This window comes from Gallinula chloropus (genome assembly GCF_964237585.1).
Source record: "Gallinula chloropus genome assembly, chromosome: 17".
In the NCBI taxonomy this organism is placed as follows: Eukaryota; Metazoa; Chordata; class Aves; order Gruiformes; family Rallidae; genus Gallinula; species Gallinula chloropus.
In genome coordinates this window covers 11994415-12015268 of record NC_140102.1, presented here as the reverse complement: position 1 = coordinate 12015268, position 20854 = coordinate 11994415, and the positions used below count along the sequence as shown (strand labels likewise).

The window sequence follows — 20854 nt, the reverse complement described above, 5'->3', positions numbered from 1 at the left end:
GACAATCAGAAATCCCTACCAAATTTGAAAATTCAAACAAACAAATCTTGAGAAATACCACTTCTTAGGAATAGAATCATAGAATCATAGAATGGTCTGGGTTGGAAGGGACCCCAAGGATCACAGAGCTCCAACCCCCTGCCACAGGCAGGGACACCAACCTCCAGGCCTGGAGCTACACAAGGCTGCCCAGGGCCCCATCCAACCTGGCCTTGAACATGTGCCAAAGCCTCTCAGACCAGAATTCAAGCCTTACCAGGGTCATGTTTATGATATCACAATAGATAATTTAAAAAAAATAATAAACCCCTGTATCAGCAACTGAGATTAGGTCCCACTGTTGGCCTTTAGGGTGACTGTATTAGCAAGTATTGTGTATTAAGTTTTGTATGAGAAGTCAGGCCCTTTGAGCTCCTTACTCCAGCCTAAGAGAGGCCAGAGGCAAGCAAAATTTTACATCCATTAATATTTTTTTAATTAGGTAGTTATTTTCTATTAAGTATTTTCTTATATTTTATTAGATTTTTATTAGGTATTATGGTATACTTGATTGCCCCTGGATTTATAATGTATTTACTTTATGCCTTAGGGCATCTGCTAGTCACCTGCAAAGGACAAGAACAATTTTCTTTCACCACTTGATGCATATTTCTGGCACCTGAGGGTTTTTCTCATTTGTTCTAAGCACTGGAGATCAGCCACAGTTAGGGACAGGAAGTAAGGTGGGGCTGGCTTTTAATGGAATTAAACTCTCAGTTGCCTGTTATCTTGTCACAGTCACACACTCACAGCCAAACCAGTGGCCAGATTTCAGCCAAACAGGCATTTCTCCCCCAAATCAAGAATTCAGAGGCCATAATGGGAGGAGGAGTTAGCTGATCCTTCTCTGCAGCCTGATTCCTGTTCATAGAATCATACAGGAGATTTATTTAATGAACACTTTGCTAGTACAGGAACCTATGACATAAGCAATGTCCTTGATTTCTCCTGATTGCATCCTACCACACATTATTGCCACACCTTTTGGTCTTTTGCTAGATCTCACATTTGTTATAGGGTCACAAATTAATCCCAAAACTCATGACATGGGACAAGATACAGAACATTTTCATTCAATGGACCCTTCTAAACTACACACCAACTAGATCATTTCTGACAACAGGTCTAAGTGACTTAGGTGAACCTTTCTAAACCTAAATGATTGAGAGAAAGAGGAGAATGGAAGGGAGAACTATCCTTCTTCTGTGCAATTTTTTTGAACTGTCCTTTCTCTGAAGTATTCATAATTCCTACCTCTGTGATGGCTGCCCACTGTCCAGTGACCAAGGGCAAGAGCATAAACCTAGATGTCATAGCTTGACAGTCTTCAAATTAAAAGCAATTAAAGTTTCAAGGACCTTGTTAATGGCATGCTGCAGTTGCCTGGCCTAACTATGAGCAGCACTAGAGGCATTAGAGCTATCATGCTGCAGACACAGGAAAACAGATCTGCATCACTTAGCAACCATAAAGATTAGACTTTCAGAGGAAAGATTTTAAGAAGAAAAATTCTGGACTGATAAACTTGATGTCTTAGGACCTTCCAGAGAAGATATCCCAGGATTCACAACAGATAAGCCTATACCCCATCTACTCTTCTCTTCCCCATCTAAAATTTGATATTCAAGCTAGCATGGACAGAAACTACTTTATTTCCTGAAGCAAAGCATTCACCACACAGCATTTTATAAGTAAAAAGCTACCTTAATGACCCTTTTTTGCAGTGATATTGAGAATAAACTAGTCACTGCACCATTAAAATCCAGGTATTTTCAAGCTTCCATACTCTCTTTGCCATATCACCTTCACAGAACAAAATGTAAGGATTTACTGCTACAAACATCCAAGTGCATTTATCGAGATCTCATTCAAACACAAAAATCACTAAGATCTACTTGCATTAAAATTATTTCAGGGAAAAAAATAGTATATGATGTCTTTCTGTTCCAGTTCAGGAAAAAAAACAGGCCACACCAAGCAGAAATTTTACTTCCATCAGAATTCCTCCAGAGCACATTGATCTCTGTATTCTTTTTGATGTACCCCTTCTCATCTATTACTAAAATTCAAATATAACTTCAACACGCATCTTTGGAACTAGCTCCACAAAGAAAGCATAGCAGTCAGCCTGCTGTATCTTTATGACTTTTCAGCCTTCAACCTCCAGCACAGTTACACCACTGCTCCTGAGACTTTACCTCACGCTCCTCCTCAGTTCTAGTGCTGGACCCCCAGTTACATACACATTTTTACCATACATCTGTAGTCACTGTTGAGCCTCTTCTGACTGTTACATGAATGGTCATGTAGCCTTGATAGATGGATTGCAGTTCCCCAGGCAGAAAAGATAACACCATAAGTTATTTCACTTTCAAATCAAGATAGATTTTAACCCCAGCTTAGACAGATGTAACGTTCCATTTTCTAATTCTGCAGATGATATTAGACCATTTTACCACAAGAATACTTTTTAGTTGTTATGTCCTCTCCTCTCCTTTCTCTTTTGTCATAAAAGCAACTCTGCTGAGGAGGGACAGCCAAAGATTCCTTTTTTATTACTGACATAACCATCATATAACCTTGATTCACAGCGTAGGCAAGATCAAAGACGTCAACAGTATCACCAGATTTGGTTACACACTTATCACAGACCAAGTATCACAACCAATATGACAAAAAACCCAAAAACTTGATTAAGGCAGATTGACAATAAAGTCCCTTAAGGGAACTTACTAGCAGCAATGAACAATGGTTGACACAAAACCACAGTGCCTTAGTGCATTGAGTCAGTAACCCAGCTAAAGCCATTGTATTCCTGAGAGGCCTCATGATACTAAGGTAAGGACTTCTCAACTTAATGGACTGCACTAATACTTTTTCAAAGCCCTGTCATCAGAAACTAACCACCCACCACACCAAATGGTTTATACCATATATTTATATTCTTCTTTTTCTCTGACTCCTTTCTCCCAGAAAGCATGCTTTCTTCCAACTGAAAACCATTTCTTCTAGATCTTTACCTCCCTACACAGACACAAACCCTGCATGCTTCATTTGAGTCTCCAGTCTCTTAACACACAATACAGCAGTCTTCATATTTAACTTGACACAACAGCACCGTCAGCTGCCGTGAAGCTCCATCTCTCATTCACTGACCCACCACTGCACATTCCCAGCTTCGTGGAGCTCCATTTCTGTGGATCACTGATTCAGCCTTACACATCCCCAGCACTTGGTGCCCACTCTCTAACCCAATAAAATAGCAAACCCCCTTTTCCATCTTTGAACTCCTCAGTATTCTCCTTTTTTCAAGGATCTGCAATATCAGAAATGAAATCACCTACTGCTCCCTGGTTAACAGCAACAACTAATTCAAAGTATTCAAAAAACAATGTTGACAATAACTGACAATAACTGTTACAGAATCAATCTTTTCCTCTCCCTCACCTCAGAAATAATCATAGAATGGTAGGACACACGCAAGCCACAGCAGCAACAGATAAAGCCAGAATCTATCTGCTTTCCTAAAGCAGAGTACAGGCCAGTCAAAACAGCTTCTACACACAAACACACACACACACACACCATCCTCACTGTAACAGACCTTTGCATTTCCCCAACACTCCGATCCACCTAAGCAATAATTCCTACTTACTCTGGTCTGAGGATCCCTAACGCCTTGATGAACGAGAACCCCACAAACGGCAAATCTTCCCCCGAGAAGCCAGCTGGGCTCAGCTGCCGCGCAGAGGATAAAACCCGCGAATTCTTCTCTGGTTCATCAAAATTTGAGGTGTCATCATCAGACTTGAGAGTAGGAACGAAGGGGGGAGGAGCTGGTGGAAAAAAAAATGCAAGAAGAAAAGATAAAATTCAGCTACAGTTCACTCTGCAACAGTCCCACTCATTCAGTGCTTGCAATGGCACTGCAGCTCCTGCTTTTAATCTTGCTAACACAAGCAGACTGAGCTGCTGCTCTCAAATCGTATTACAGCAACAAGAGATTAACCCTTAAGCTACCAACATGGCTACCACTCTGCAGGCAGAATGTCTCCCACACTGATTGGACTGGGGTTTCGGTTGGGGCTTTGAGATTGTTGGGCTTTGGTTATTGGGGTTTCTTTTTTCAGGTTAGGGTTTTTTTTTAAACACAGGCACTGAATCAAATCAAAGCACCAGGCTAATAAAAATCTTTACTGTAATATGGCTAAAAGTAATCCAACTCTGATTCAGCTAGAAAATGTCTCCAACCTATCCAATTAGTGATATTACATGAGAATATAGCCTAATCCTTTGCTAGTCAGCTAAGGGATATATCTACCCCTTAATACCACCGAGAATCTTCACAGCATGGGCTTCTAGTGAACAGCAAACTAGTCTTTCTCTGAGCAGATTCTAAAAAATTACAGCTACTAAAAGCTAATTGATCCTTAGGAAGGGAAGAAATATCAGTAAGATTTAATTTTTCTAAAAGAGGTTGCTAAAGATCTGGAACTCTTGTCGGGACACCACTGCAGTCTGGCTCTGGTACAATCAGCTCTGAAGAGAGGTATAAATAGCAGGAATTACAATGTATTTCTTACTATAATTTCTAAATTAGTACCACTTAACTTGTTAAGCAGTTGTTTAATTTCAGCTGATTTTCTGGTGTTTGCTTGGGTTTAATTAACCAACAGAACAAAAGGAGGAGTTCTTCTCAATGATGTGCAGCACCCGAGCTACCTGCTGGCTTAGCTACGTGTATGAAAGGCATGAATGCACAAGCCTGCCCTGCACCTCCTGCCTCATCACATCACGTTTCCTAAGATATATTTAATGTATTTCATCACTGAGGTCCTCACTCACTGCAAATCAACTAATCTCTTTTTTGCTCTATAAAGGAGACAGCTCTTCAGTCAGCAACTAGAACACAGCCCATTGTCACAAGCTGATGGAAGTGTAGTGTGCTAAAACCGTTACCATGGATCCAGTATAGATCTCCTGTAGCTGAAGGGCTGATGAGAACTGAAGAACCGGGAACAAACATTACAACCCCTGCAGTGCAGGCTCCCTGCTCCTCACTCTCTGCATGCTCGGAGTTTAACCCTACCTGCCTGCATTCGTGACAGATGCTGATGCTTATCTGACTGACACGGGCAGAATGAGTCACGGCTGGAGCTTGCTAGCTCCCTCTAGGATGCCAAAGCCTTTCACAGCCTGCTTTTTAACTCTTCATTCTCTAGACAAATGTACAGTTAAACTACCCACCAGACCTGCATTAACAGCCCGCACCCCTCCCCCCCCAAAAAATCATTAAAAATAACCCGACTGTGTAAACTAGGGAATCACAAGCACACGGGCTTTGTTAGCAGCTCCCCCAGGAGCTGTTCTGACGCTGCTCCCAGGCAGGGAAGTGAGAAGAAATTCCATGAAGCAGATAGGATGCTGCTCACGTACAGTAGTTCCAAGTACATTAGAATGAGATAAATGGGGAAAATATACAAATTAAATAGGTTCTGCAGTAAGCAGCTTTACTTACTGCCTCTAGAGCATTTATATTTTCTGTCAATAACATGAATTTATTAATACCTGCTATTTTATTGGTTATAATATAAATTTAGATCCAATATAATGCTGACGTTTATGTACTGTAAACATGATGTTGGAATGCAGACTGTTGATTAGGAACCGTATTTTTTTTTTAATTCATTTAAGATCAGGATAATGTCCAGCTACTCTTTCATATGCTCTTAATGATTAAACACAGAGAAGCAACAGAAAACAGTTTGTAAGTATGTCATCTCTAGTGCAAATATAAGCCCAAAGTTAAAGTTAATTCACAGCAGAGAAGGAGAAGTTCAGGAATTCTTCTTTTTTTTTTTTTTCCATTTAGAACCTCTGCTGGAAGAGCTCTGCACATCCTCTTGCAGCAAGGGGTTGCTACGGGGCTTTTAACGTTGTCTTTGAAGACAGATATTGTCTATGAGGTAAAGTAATAGAGAAAACAGCAAACTATTCACTTTGTCTGGGGAAGTCTAGAATCTTTCTTAAAGAGAGAGCAAAACGCAACGTAGCAGCCCTTTTGAAATGCTGTAACAACCCTGTTACACATTCCTCAGAGCCTGACAGATAATTTCATCTTTGATAGTGATCTAGTGCCTTACTTCTCACCAGAAATTCACTAAGAAAATCTTAAGAGTCATCTTCAAGCCCTTGCAATTAAAAGTCTTTCCTCTTACCAACAATAAGAACTCCTAGTCAAACCACATGCATAAAAGGAAATATAATTTAAATATGCCTAAGATCAGCATGCACATAAAAAGATGAAAAGCACTCAGCAGGGGAACAATGGATGCAAAAAAAGATAAAACTGAATGCAAGACACAGCAAACCTTTGGGGCTGGTGGGAAACTAGTTTAAAGAACAGTGTCTCACACTATGGTTTCCTCTAATGTTTTATAAAAGATGCGAATGAAGAAGAGAAATTATGAACACTACATTAAAAATTAATGAGAAGATCATTTGCCCTCTAATTTGCGTTCCCTAAAAATCTATGACTAACAGTCCACTCTGCAACTTTGCAGTACAACTTTGTTACAACATTTGTATCAAGAAATACTAGCAACTATTAAGTTAGAAAGAACAGTCACTCAACTAAACCATCTCTAGATGTTCAGCAGCTCTGAATGGTCAGTAGTGATTGACAATGAGCAGCAGAACCTCTTCAGAAGTTTCAGCTAGAAGCTGAAAAAAAAGAAGCTAGAAGCTAGATCCACCATGTCTGATTTTGTTAATTATTAGATAGCTTCTTCACAGTCCTTTATTCCTAAAACAAGGATGTCCTTTGATGTCAAAAATACCTATGGAATAAACATAGTCTTGTAGAACAAGCTAAAACAGATGAGCAACTCTGTTCTCAAGCGTGGGTCACACATGATAAAAATCTCTAGGTAAATTATTATTTCTTGCTTTAAATTCAGAGGACTGTCACACAAACACCGTATTTTCAGAACAAGATGAAGGCTGGTAAATGCAAATACGCTGACATGCTTATCAATTGCTTTTTTAAAGGGAAGGATCCTTTCATAAAGGTCAAGATAAACCCCTAAGAACTGAACATTAAAACCATGCCACCACATCTAACAAGGTGAAAAACTTGCCCTTTTTTTCGGGCTCACCCAGAGGAGAGGTAAAACTATTCCTCAAGAAGACAGTAAATCCGATGCCTCCGCTCATACAAACTGGTTGGATGTAAAGACCTCTTTTTGCCTGATTATGCTACAAGGAACGTACGTGTTCTGTTTACCATTTAAAGGATCTTGTAGAGAACTGCATGTTTTAAAAAAGCCAATTGCTTGCCTAGATACCTCCCCACTTGTGGAAGGATGTAACCCTCTTCCATCTGTTCCAAAGAATGACTTTCAGAGGAAAAGGGGGTGTTGTAGGTTGCTAAGTTTAAAAAAAAAAAAAGAAAAAAAAAAAGAAAAAAAAAGAAAAAAAGGAAAAAGAAGAAGAAAAAGCCAATTCCACCCCAGAAACACTGCAGTACTTGAACCAGTTTATCAGTAAGATCAGATAAAATGTCTGTTACGGAAAGTGGCGCTTTTTTTTAACAAAAAAAATCTCTGCACTAGCATGTGAATTTATGACTAGTTCAAGGAACATTGCCTTAATCAGGTCTTTCCATCCTTTCAAAATATTTTCATGCAAATTCAGAGAAGAGATACCACATTTCCCCTGGGACAGTGAAAGACTTAACTGAAATAGAAAACTTAAAGGACATACAGAACATTTCTTAAGAATAAAAATGTGCCTCTTCTTGATCTACAAGGTGAACTATATGTGCTTTCTGAGGAAAAGCATCCACACAGCTTTTTTAAGTAGGTTAGGCCTCTTCCTCAGGCTTTAAGAGGCCTATTTGAGCAATGTGTTATGGAAGAAAAACAGAAAATAGAAAGTCCAAGTGATGTAATTTAAGGAAGATTTCACTAAGACAACGTGAAATAAAAGTTCTAACCCATATATACATTATCTTAGCATCTTTTCTGTCAAGACAATGACACAACACACACATTTCTGTTAATAAAAGTGATCTTTAAGCTGACATGAAAGTCATTTCCACTTCTAGAAACAAGTCAACACATTTTTTCAGCAGGCAAGCCTTTAAATGAAACATCACAATGTTTAACTGTTAACATACTGAATGTCAACTTCAGGGTCATAAATATAAGGGAAGAGTCTTGGATGTGCAATCAGTGAGATTTGGGATCCTGCCTGGGGAATCTCCTGGACTGCAGTTACAAACCAGGTCTTAAAATTAAAAATTCATTGTCCTATACATATGTATCACTTAGATGACCATAAAAGTCTTCTGGACATCTCCCAGCTAGCCTTTTGCAGGCAGATTTTTTGGTTCCAAATTAAACAGTTGATGTAATTTCTGGATTTGAAATAACAAAAGGTGATTAACAAAATGGCCAAATTATACCGACTGCACCCTTGTCGCTGATAACTCAAGGATGTCATTCCTCCATCCCCTACTTCAGATTTCAGGTACTTAACTACTCAAATAGTTCTGTCATCAACTTTCCAGTTTTAACTTCTCCAGTGAAAATTCTGATCATTTCGCTGAAACCTAGATAGAAATATGTTTGTTCTAGGTAAATAAAATCAAAAATGTTTTCAGAAAATTCTGTCAAGTAAATCAACACAATCATTCAAGAGTTGTGTTATCTTTTAGTTTTGGGAGGGTGGTGTATGGTTTTGGGGTGTTTTTTTAGAAGCTTTAGCAGTTATTAAATAGCAGAAATAAACAAATACAGAGGGCAGATTCTATAACTATTCTTCAGTATGATACTCCAAGGAGAGTACAGATTCAATTAAACCTGACCTTAGGTTTAATGGTTGAATTCCGTATCTGTAACTTAAGAGCTGCTTCTACAGCTACATGCTACTTGAACCCAAGGAATTTGGGAGCTTTTTGAGGCAACTATCTTTTGGGAAGGGGTTTACTGAAAAGTGTTTCATAGGTTACCATAACAACAAAATGTAACATTGAAAAACCCCTTAATGACACATGCTTAACCAAAATGGGTTCATTAACAATGGTAATCCTGGAGCTCCCAGCATGAGAATTTAAATACCTGAAAGGCAAGGGGACAGATGTTTTTTTTCTTTCTCAGTCTGAAACAGAAATAACATCATTGCTCTTACAGACTAGCAGAAAGTCTGACTGCTGACACTTAATTTAACAATCCTAGAATCAGAAAACCATTTAGGTTGGAAAGCCCTTTCAGATCACCAAGTCCAATATTCCATACCCACAAAATCCTTGACCAGATTGACTTGAAGAAGTGAGATTCTTTAATCTAAATCTAAATTCTGCGACCTCTTCTAGCACTTGCTAGTTTCCTAGTTTTCTCAGGCTGACATTGCTCCAGTTAAACCCCACTATCAGCAGAGGTCAAGATAAGAAAGAAACCTTTAGCTTTCAGATAGCCCAGGTCAAACCTGACAAGGGTTTGGAGCAGAATGACAGTGACACTGCCCTGAATAAACCAGCAAATGGAGAACCACTGCAGAGAGCAAAGCAATAGGTGATACATTGAATCTTCTACTAAAAGCAAGAAGACTGCTGTGTTTTGTGCTAGTTACAGTGGGGTTTTATGAAGTATGAGGCATAGCAACAAAGTCAGGGGTCAAAGCTGCGTGAATCTTCACAGTAGGTAGGTCTGGATATTACAGGGAATGATGCAATGCACTGGCCAGCTGCAGGCAGAAATGGGATTTTTAAAATCACAAACCACTGCTTCAACACCATAACGACATCAGGGCTGCCTACCAGCTTGCTCATCAGTATCACCACTGTCACATGAAATGGCAAAACACTCAATTAACTTATGCTGTTGTGTGACTGCTGGACAGACAATTGCCTAGGAAACACCAGAACATATGCTCACATGCCATCTTTTTTACCAGATCTCAGACAATGTGATAGGAATGCGATACAAAAATATCAGAAATGGAATCTGGTGGCTTAGGCAGGGCTCTGGGGAAAGAGGGCAGAGTGAGCCGAAGTCTGGGAAATGTATGGTAAAATAATGAAAAAGATTCCAAGCTCAGTGGTTCCTAAAGGGCAGGAACAATGGAATTTAACAGAATAGCAGCTCCACAAGTTCAAAATTAATGAATCAACAGAAATGTGAGTAAATATTCTGTGGAGCTGACAGCTGAAGTGCTGAGATAGTCATCAAAAGTAGAAGCACTAGCTTAGCAATTTATCATTGGAAAATGGAGCACAATCATCGCTCTTACAGCGCATTTGATAAAGAATATAAAGCAGACGTGTCACCCAGATAATCTCACAGTCCAAATAATTTAAAATACTACCCAACACAAGTCAGGCACTCATACACAGATTGGTGATGTTCTGTGAAATATTTGCTTTTACCATGGAGCTGGTGCCTCAGCACTCCCAAATACTATATTCCATAGCTTCCATAGGATAATTTTCTATGCAGAAAACTGTTTATTATCTGCTTCACTGGTTTTGTTCTATACCTAGTGGAGTGAATAGATGACAGTTAGTCATATACCAGTTACATTCTCTTTGAGGAAAAACTCCAATGGCCCCTATGACTGCTGATATTTTATCACCAACTGGAGCTAGAAGAAACACAAAACCAACCTCAAATGAAGTTGGATCACAAGCTATGAAAGGGAGAATGCTGAAGATACACCAAAAAGCAATGAGATGAAGCTAAAATTAAGCAAATTGAGGTGGAAAAGGTCTGAAAAAAACTATACTGATGCATTTTAATCTAAGAAGGAATATGGAAAAGATCATTTGTTTTTCCAGCCTAGTGCCTGCAATAATACAGTAATTGCATCAGAAATTCATACCAAAGTGTGTTAAACTTCATCTTAACTTACAGTTTTCACCTAGGAGATGTTGACATATCCTATCCACAAACCAAAATCAATCTTTTTGGTAGAAACAGTCCTGTTTCATCATGAATATTTATTCATATCACGAACACTTAAATACTCATATTGCACAAATTTTCACTTTACCCAAAGAAACAGGAATTGTTTATAAATACAATATGACTCTACTTACAGCTACGGATATTATTCCAGTCAACTTTAGAAAAAAATGGATGGCAGCAGAGTCCCTCATAATCCAGCCTTTCCTTCTGCCCACAAAGCAGGCTCTGGATCAGATCAAGAAATTCACTACTAACTTTCACATCCTCTGGGAACTTCAGAAATCTCTGCATTAGAAAGAAAAGGATTTCTGCTCAGTCAGGAAACAATCCTAGAACAGTAAGATTAAGTTTCATTATTCTGAGATATGTGAGGCACAGAGGATAAATATTTATACCACAGGAAAAAAAAGTATTGTGCTTTTTTTTTCAAAATAAGCTTTTCTATACATTTACCACAGTAAAAATAAGAATATAGGAACAGTCACTAACAAGCACACAAATGGTAGTCCCAGATCACCAGTTTAGGATGAACAATAGCCAAGTGGCATACACAAACCAAGAGTAAAACAAGGCACTTCCCTAGAAAATTCTCCAAATTTCTAAGGATTTGTAGCTTACAATCTTCTGAACCACAGATGTCTTTGTATGTGCCAGATCTCAATGGGTTCTTGTATGGATTTTTCTAGGCACTCCTTGAACACATACAAACATTCAGTAGCTGCCAACCTACAGCAAAGAGCTCCTGAGCATGAGAATCTTCTACATGAAATATCCTTTTTGTTTGGAATGTAGTTACTGCTGGCTACTTACATTTCATGCCCCTAATTCCCATATGAGAAGAGATGATAGGCCACATTCTTTGTTCACTTCCTCCCAGCTACCCATTGTATTTTTAGGGGTTTTTTTAATTTTTCTTTCCTACTAACACCTACCATTCCATGTGCTGCTTTGTGGGCTGCTACTAAATAGTAAACCAACACCTGCATACATTATAACATCAAGATACTGTTCTTGAGCCCACAACTCATAAAGTTGGGATACTCTTCCTTTCATATGCATTGCTTTACATTTATTTACACTAAATTTTACATGATGTTTTAATCATGCAGATACTCAGATGTCCTCAAGTTTTCCTGCAGCTCTTCACAGCTAGCCCTTGCCTTTACTATGCACAAATGCTTAGTGATATTCAGAAAGTTTATGAATGCAAAATTCATCCTTTCAATCCCCCTTCTAGATTATTTTGGAGATGCTGCAATTATAGTTGACAAAGATGGACAGCTAAATCTTTTTTTAATTCATGCACTGCAAATGGTTATTTTTAGACATGTTACAAAAAGTAACTTGATATCTACAACACAGAGACATATAAAAACAATATAAAGCATATATTCCAATTCTTTTATGAACATGACAATATAAAGGACACCCAAAAGCTTCTTTTCTCCACTGTAAGAAAGCAGTCTTTAGTTAACAGGGGGTATTTTATGCAAGAACAAAGAAGGAGTTCTCTCTACCTGGAAGTTCATGATGTTATTGAAAGTTTTTGCTGAAGTTCCTTCAGCAAACGGAGATCTTCCATAAATCATTTCATAGGCAATGACTCCCAGGGACCACCAGTCACATTCTGGGCCATAAGAAGCTTTGCCATCCCCATTCAGCCCTGTTAGCATTTCTGGTGCCATGTAGTCAGGTGTGCCAACAGGTAGCTTGGCATTTACCTAGAAACAATGATATACCAAGTGAAATTACAGCACAAAAAAAACCCCAGAAAGTTTATCATGATCTTGGTAATAAACCAAATCTTTTTTTCTTTAAAATACACTTGAAGGGCTGAAAATGAATTCAGCCATTTAAGCAAGGCTGCTAAGCAGAAAAGTGCAAATTATTGCTTGTATGCCATTACCAAAATTTACATGCAACTTAAGAAAACCTCAACCACTTCAGAGCTTGGAACACAGAGCTTTCTGGTGACTAAACCCCAGGCCAGTGGAATGTGACTCATTTCAATCAAGAGCTCCTTGGTCTTCAAAATTATGTCACTTTGGTTACAACAAACACAATTTTCAGTCCAATTATGAACAATTATAAATCCATGTCCTTCTTTCAACACAACACTGAACAGACATAAGAATCTCTAGAAGTATGATTTTGTATTGAGATGCAGCACCATGACAAAGTAGTCTTGCCTGTAACTTACTTGTGCATTAAAATTTTAATAAGCAAATATATCTACTGAGAGCTGTGAAAGATACTTGAGCTCATGTTTGAAAAGCCATTCTTAAGTGGAAAAATACGGTTGTGAATAGTTTCCATATTGGACAGTAAAGGCAGAACAAGGTGTTATCAAGGAACAGATATAAAGTTAAGTTTTCCCTTTGCCCAGACTATCCAAACAAGCCATACACAAAGATGAAACCCACATTATTACCGTTTTGTTTACTGTCATCTTGGCAGCTGATCCAAAGTCTACCAGCTTAATGTGTCCTGTTCGATCAATAAGAACATTCTCTGGTTTGATATCTCTGTAAGCAAGAAGCAAGCAATCAGTACTGTACCATTTCCCACGCTCACAGAATCACAAGGTTGGAAAAGACCTTTGAAAACCACCAAGTCCAACCATTCCCATCCTGTGCTAACCCATATCCCTAAGTACCTCATCTACCCGTTTTTTGAACACATCCAGGGAAGGTGACTCAGCCCCTCCCTGGGCAGCCTGTTCCAGGCCCTGGCAACTCTTTCAGTAAATTTATTTTTTCTAATATGCAATCTAAACCTGCCCTGGCCCAGCTTCATGCCATTTCCCCTTGTTCTATCTTCTGTCCCCTGGCTGAAGAGACCATCGCCCACCTCTCTACAACCTCCCTTCAGGTAGTTGTAGGTGGTGATAAGGTCTCCCCTCAGCCTCCTCTTCTCCAAGCTAAACCGCCCCAATTCCCTCAGCCACTCCTCATATGATTTGCCCTCCAGCCCCTTCCCAGCCTGGTTGCCCTTCTCTGGGCTCACTCCAGGACCTCAATGTCCTTCTTATGGTGAGGAGCCCAGAACTGCACACAGCACGTGAGGTGCAGCCTCACCAGTGCCGAATCACATCCAAACAATGGGGTATCCCTACTCAGCTGCACCCAACTGTGTGCTCAGTTGCATAAAACCTTAACAAGTGGGAGTTGTTCCGTCTCTAAGCAAATATGAAAGTAGTAAAGCTCATTCTGTGCCATGGGAAGTTAATAATTATTGACAGAAGGTGGAAAGAGAAGGTGGTTTCACACTTTGACTGCATTGTAACCGAGTTATAGTGAAGTATTATGTAGCCTTCTTCCCAAATTTCCTCCCAACTTACTCTGTACATCTTTCCAGTGCAGGAAGCTAGCTACCTAGCATTGAAAAGCCACAGCCTATGCTGTGTGCAGTCACAGCCGCTGCTTGGAACACAGAATAGTTCATAACATTTCCAAAGCCACAGGCTTGAAAATGCATACAATATCAGCCTTCAAGTCTCAATATGAGCTTTAGAAAACTCACTGTGACGTTTCACACCCCATCATCCTATCCTGCCTGCCAATCGGCACACAGCAACTTTTAACAATTACACTAATTTCCAGTGCTACTTGTGGCTAAAAGCAACAATCTCTGGAAAAGATTTTAATTTTTCATAGCATGACATTAAGGCTTCTTTTTACAAAGCCTCCAGAAAATATATGTAACAATCCTTTCTTGATATGAGCTTGAACTGACATCAAAGTTAATGCCTTTAGCTACAATTATAGTTGGGGTCTGATTAATTTTCTAATTTTCTTTTCCAATACAGCATGTGAAATACTTTCCTGAAACAGGACAGAATATTTAAAATAAAACCCAAAACCACCACACAAAAACCCTCTCAAAGAACAAAACCATGAATGCATCATTCCAGAACACTTTTTCTGGAATGATACTATACTGATCAAATGCTACATGCAGTGCAAAGTAAGCTTTACCTACCGGTGTACGTAACCCATCTGATGGACACTGTGAATGGCTAAAACCAGCTCTGCAAGATAAAACTGCACCATGCTCTCATCTAGTTGGTCCTCATATCGGTTTAAGAGTGACAGCAAGTCCCCTCCAGGCTGGTACTCCATAACCTACATAAAATTTTAAAGGAACAGCTATAGTTCATATATAAAAAAGATACTGCATTCAGCACCTCTATATTACACTGGACATGTATTAAACAGTGGCATGTAATGCAGGAAAAATTCCAGGAAAGGAGCTCATTTCAACCATCGTATTGTATTTCATATTGTACTTCAAGACATTACCAAGTAGAGATTTTTCTTGTCTTGAAATGCATATTGTAGCTGTGGAATCCATGGACTGGTGCTCTGAGATAATATGCTCCGTTCTTCCTCAAAAAATGACACCTACAAAAAAGGAAGTGCTCAGTTAGATCTTCATGAAAAGGAGTTAGAATACATTAGAACCCCCCCCTAGTTTTTGAAAGGTTTGAGTCTGCCACAGACACACATCACACAAAAAATTACACAGAAAATATTAAACGCTTTTCCTTGTGATGTGCACCTTTAACAAAGCTATTTTACTCCTTTGTGTTTTCCATTCCCCTCCCACCTTCTGTTGTCTAACTTGCTTTTGACCAAATAGTCCCTGCAGCAAGGGCCAGCTCTCCTTTCAAACCAGTGAAGCACCTACTAGTCTGGAGTGCAATTGTGGTTGACCTCATCTGGGCTGGCCTTAATAAAATAAAACTAATCTCAAAAGAATCAGACAAACAGAAAAAAAGCTAGAGCAACGATGGTGTAGCATCCTACAGCTAATTCAGTAATAAATTCACTGTAAGGCTTTTTTCAAATCATCCTTTATCAACTATTTAATTATTCAGATGTGCAGCCAGACAACAATAAATTAATTTTATTACAGAGATACTTCATGTTTGTTTAGATCAACATTCCCTACATTCACTGACCCACAATCAACAAGACTGAGCAAGTACCATATTCAGAGTAGTATCATACTTTGCTTTCTTGTCAACCTATGCCATAGCAAGAGTAATGTTCATTTATCTTCATTTCTGATAGTCACAAACAATGCCAAGGGATCTCAGGAGCAGCTTAACTGCACCATATAGTCAGAACAACCGATGTGGATATTGCTATATAAATTCACAACGTCCTTCATGGAGTATCTTTGTCCTACTTGTCATCTCGTGTCAATGAAGGATTAACTTCTGTTTCTCACCAAACTATGATAACAACCTCCATTATCCCTTTTTTAAGTTTTCAAGTAACACATTTCTCAAGCTAGTGAGAGGCTCTCCATAAAAATCCAGTCACCACAGTTTGCCTTCACACCCACTCCTGACATTCTACGTCGCTATTTAAAATAAGAAAAAAAAAAAAGCTTAATGAAAAGATGCCTGAAAATTCAAGCCATCATCAAGCTGATCAACACTGATCTACAATTTTCTTCATCTGCTTTTTCTTGTCTTATCATGAAGATGGCAAGCTCTTTACAAGTGCCATATTTTGATTTGGATGGCACCTCACCCAACAGAATCAGTCTCTGACAGTGGCTGTTAAACCACAGCAGAACTGCACACAAATGTATTACTTCACTGAAACACAGGGTGATCATTCTCAGTACACACTTTTAGCTTAACTATAACAGCAGTGACAAAAAAGAAACATTCAACAAATTGCAATTTATCATTCTACTATGATAATAGAAAAATATACATACGTGCTCCTGTGCCAACAAGGACTCCTTGCTCATCACTTTCATAGCATATACATCACCAGTCACTTTCTCTCTTACTACTTTTACATCTGCAAAGTGACCACAGCCAACCACACTCTTCACTTCAAAATCCTTCACACTGGGTTGCAGCTCCCTTAACTCAGCTATAGTATCTGCATCTATAAAAAAAAACCCAACCCTTATTTTTTTACATTGACCAACTGGCATTTCATAACAAACACAACATCAAAAATGGGGATTAAAACAACAAAAAATTAGTTCCAAACTCTCAAGAAATGTTAAATCATTCCAAACCATGCTTCTTTAAAAAAAATATATAAATCATCATGCATAAGAACTAGAAAAAGACTGTATTAATGCATAGTTAACCCTGAAATATGGTACATACAAAAGAGGAAACGTTAAGACAGTTCCCATAGCAACTATAATTCTGTCCCATTCACAACATTATAGGCTGATAGCCTCTTTTGTTTCTAATTTCTTTCCAACCATCCCTTACCAATACAAAGTATGGTCTCTAAATATGAGTGCTTTACCCAGCCAAGTGGCAGGGTTTTCTCCTCTGCCTGTGGGAGGCACTAGGCTATTGTCTAACAAATAACCGTAGACATTTAATTCAGATATTCAGTTCAAGTTTTCCATTGCCCAGTTTGAACCAGCAAGCACTGTGATAATCAACTGCTCACTGGAGATTCTTCTAAAAATTCCTCAGAAAATTCCTCTCTGCTAATCATATCTAGAAACTGTTGAATGGAACTATTCCAGAGGGCAGGATAAGTAACTTTGAGCCAAATGGCTTTTTTTTTCCTTTTAGTTAGAAAAGAAAAACTTTTTTTTTATTTTCCCCAAAAAGGAATTGAGCATATTGCCAGCAAAATATTTACTCCATCAGAAATCATATTTCTGAAGCACACAATTACAAGTTACACATGCAAAATTCAGGTAACACGTGGAATCCAGAAGATTACTTCAAGCTGAAAGAGCCATGGATGACCAAATTCTTTTCTAGAACGTTTCTCCTCATAGCTCTAGTCACTGTCCTGCTCTCTACTTCTGACATCCTTCTATTCTGTGTACTTGGAGCTTTGCTGTATGCAGTACTCAGCCACTTTTAAAGGCAGTACCTCCTCAGTTATAAATATAGTGCAGACTAAGGAGGATGCACATTCAAAAGCCACTTGCATTTCACCTTTTTGGACCTGGAATTGCCCAGATCCCCTTTGCAATGTTGAGTCTGCCCACGAGGAGTCCCACAAGATGCTCAAAGCTCTGGGTTACAGTCATTAATGAATCAAAGCAACTACAGCCTTATTTAAACATTCAGATTCTTAAGAGCTGTCTTTTAAAATTACACCTGAAAATGAGTCTAAACAAACTCACACTTCTTGACAAAGTTGCCAACATGTTTAATTTTCATTAAGGCAGGGTTTCTGCATTCTTCAAAAAGAACCAATAAAGAATCAAGGATGCCTTCCCGGGAGAGAGGAGACATCTGCTGTTGAGTCACAAAGAGTGGCTTCCCCTGCAAAAAAAAAAAAGAGAAGCAACAGCAGATGGAGTCTCAGACAACAATGGAAAGCCTCAAATCAATAACATATGTATAGAACAGATTCTATATTATCCATTTTAAAAATCACTACTTCAGAAATTGGACAAATGATACAGAAACGTGAGTAAACACATCAACTCACCTGTGACACGTGCCACAGGTATCTGACTTTTAGACAAAGCAATCCTTTGAGGACTAATAAGGTTCAAATCACAGCTCTCTTGAAGCTATCTACATCCTGCTGAAGCCTCTGATCTGACTGTTTTACTGACATGGATTGTACAGCGTGGGTTGTGTCCCGTACAAACAGTTTAAGTGATCGGTATCAATATTGGCTCTAAAGGAAAAGCTACTGAAACTCAAAAGATCCCATAGCCACTGGTTAGGCAAATCCACCTCATCACGAACCCTCAGGTGCATCACCCGGAGAAAAAAAGCAGATTATATTCCATCTTTACGTGGGAAGATCCACCGAGGCTGAACCACGAACAGCCGCAAAGGTCAGACAGCTGCTGCTCAAGGAACTTTGTGCAGCCATTCAACACCTTGAGCATCGAGAAAGCAGCCGGCTGTTTCACCCCTTCCCCTGAGGGAGCACAGAGGCACAGCTTCAGCGCCCACACGAGCAACCAAAGCCGTGTTTTGACACCCCGGGCAAGGCACTGAGGAGGCTGCGATCGGCAAACCCCAGGCCAGGCGCTCTTTACCTGAAAGAGCAGGTTTAGCCGAGAAACTCGGCTGGCGAGGGGCTCCGCGGGTCCTGCCTCTGCCTGATATCGGGCGCCGCACTTAAACTTCAACATCCTGACGGATTATCCCGTGCGGAGGAGCACCTGGAAGAGAGAGACGGGGCTTTCAAGCCGAGGCGTTCGAGCGCGGGACTTTACAGAAGAGGAACGAGGAGGGGCACGGTTTCAGCACCGCTTATCGAGCCCAGCGCGCCGGAACGCGCCCGGAGCCCGGCAGGAACCCGCGCTCTCGGGAAAGGCTGCTCGCTGCGCCACCTCGAACCGACGTTCCCGGGCCGCGGGGCTGCTGCCCGCGTCGAGGTCCGCGCCGAAGCCCGCGCCCCGGTTCCCCCGCCGCCCCGCTTTACCGCCACCCAGGTTTGAACGCGGCGAAGGGCGTGTCCCGGCCACCATCACTTCCCGTGACGCGCGCCAAGGGCCGCGCACCTCAGCCATTCCCGAGGCCCGTCTGGCGGAAGCGCCGCCGTCACGAGCCGCGGGCCCTCCGGAGGGAGGGCCGAGGTCCCAGGGGACGTCAGGGACGCGTCACGCCCCGCGGGGCGGGTGCGGGAGGGCGGCCAACGGTTTTAACCGTCACGTTGGTGGCGCGTCCGCCCCGCCTGGCGCTGAGGGGCCGGTGCCGCCGGGGGAAAGCGGGGAGGGGACGCGGCAGGGCCCGCACCCCGCCGCCGGGCAGGAGCTCCGCCAGACCACGGCGGTCGATTGCCGCCGCGCTCCTGCCCTGCGCTCAGGGCTCCGTTCGGGGCAGCGACGCCGCCCCGCCTGGGCGCTCCCGCCACCGGTTTGGGGTTGGTTTTTAACACTCATTTGCCAGGTCTTGAAAGGCAAAAGGACTCGTGCTGCTCAGCGGCAGCGGGGCCGCCTCAGCCGTCGGCTAGACGTCATAGCTGGCAGCAGCCAGCCGCCAGGTCGGGCAGCCAGAGGGGAAGTACAGCTGTTCTCAGAAGCTTTAGATGCTGCTCTGTAAAACGCTTATATGACCTTTCTATTATTTTGTCCCATTTTTATTATATTTTTTTCCCAGCTATGCATGGCCATGTTATTCACAAACAGGGCAATTTAGCTTCCAAGTGGTGAAAACGCTCCAGGGTGGTGTCCCCTCCAAAGAGCCTACGTGCCATCCATCAGAATGCTGAGTGGAATGCAGCATGACCTTGTTCAACAATGGATCGGTGCGGTGATGTCAGGGGAGAGCATGGGCATGAGGCACCGATGCTGTCTGCACACAGCACGGCTCTGCAAAACGAGGGATGCTGTTCAAAGTACAGTTCCTTGTTAGCTGCCTCCTGGCAGGATTTAAGCTGGTAACAAATTTAGGCGACGGGGTTCCCTAAAACTAATCTCATGTTGCTGTGTAGTGACATGAAGCAAGATGTTTTGGTATCCAGCATTCGTTTTAACTATGCTAATACTGACTGGGCTTCTACCTGATGAAGTAATGAACTGATGGAGTGGTATCACGACTTTATACAAATCATTTTACAGACTGTGCTTCCTTTCACCTTCCAGGCCACCCCTGGAACACTGACATATTTTGGGTGTATTTCTTGTGTCAAATTTACATTTGTGCTAACCCATATCCCTAAGTACCTCATCTACCCTTTTTTTTTATCACACCCAGGGTCAGTGACTCAGCCCCTCCCTGAGCAGCCTGTGCCAGGCCCTGACAACTCTTTCAGTGAAAAATTTTTTCCTAATATTTAATCTGAACCTGCCCTAGCGCAGCCTGATGCCATTTCCCCTTGTCCCATCTCCTGTCCCCTGGCTGAAGAGACCATCGCCCACCTCTCTACAAC

General features: G+C 40.9%; 1 protein-coding gene across 1 annotated transcript in view; it reads right to left on the bottom strand.

The window, feature by feature from the left end:
- Nucleotides 1-19112, bottom strand: part of CIT (citron rho-interacting serine/threonine kinase) — a gene marked incomplete at both ends in the record, with an annotated part of 71942 nt that extends 52830 nt beyond the window's left edge. The window contains 9 exons of the mRNA XM_084272064.1: nt 3695-3875; nt 11138-11291; nt 12524-12727; nt 13438-13531; nt 14988-15130; nt 15308-15409; nt 16743-16918; nt 18141-18282; nt 19017-19112. Of these exons, the coding sequence (XP_084128190.1) occupies nt 3695-3875; nt 11138-11291; nt 12524-12727; nt 13438-13531; nt 14988-15130; nt 15308-15409; nt 16743-16918; nt 18141-18282; nt 19017-19112 (1292 nt within the window). The remainder of the gene's footprint in view (nt 1-3694; nt 3876-11137; nt 11292-12523; nt 12728-13437; nt 13532-14987; nt 15131-15307; nt 15410-16742; nt 16919-18140; nt 18283-19016) is intronic.
- Between the last annotated feature and the right edge of the window lie 1742 nt (nt 19113-20854).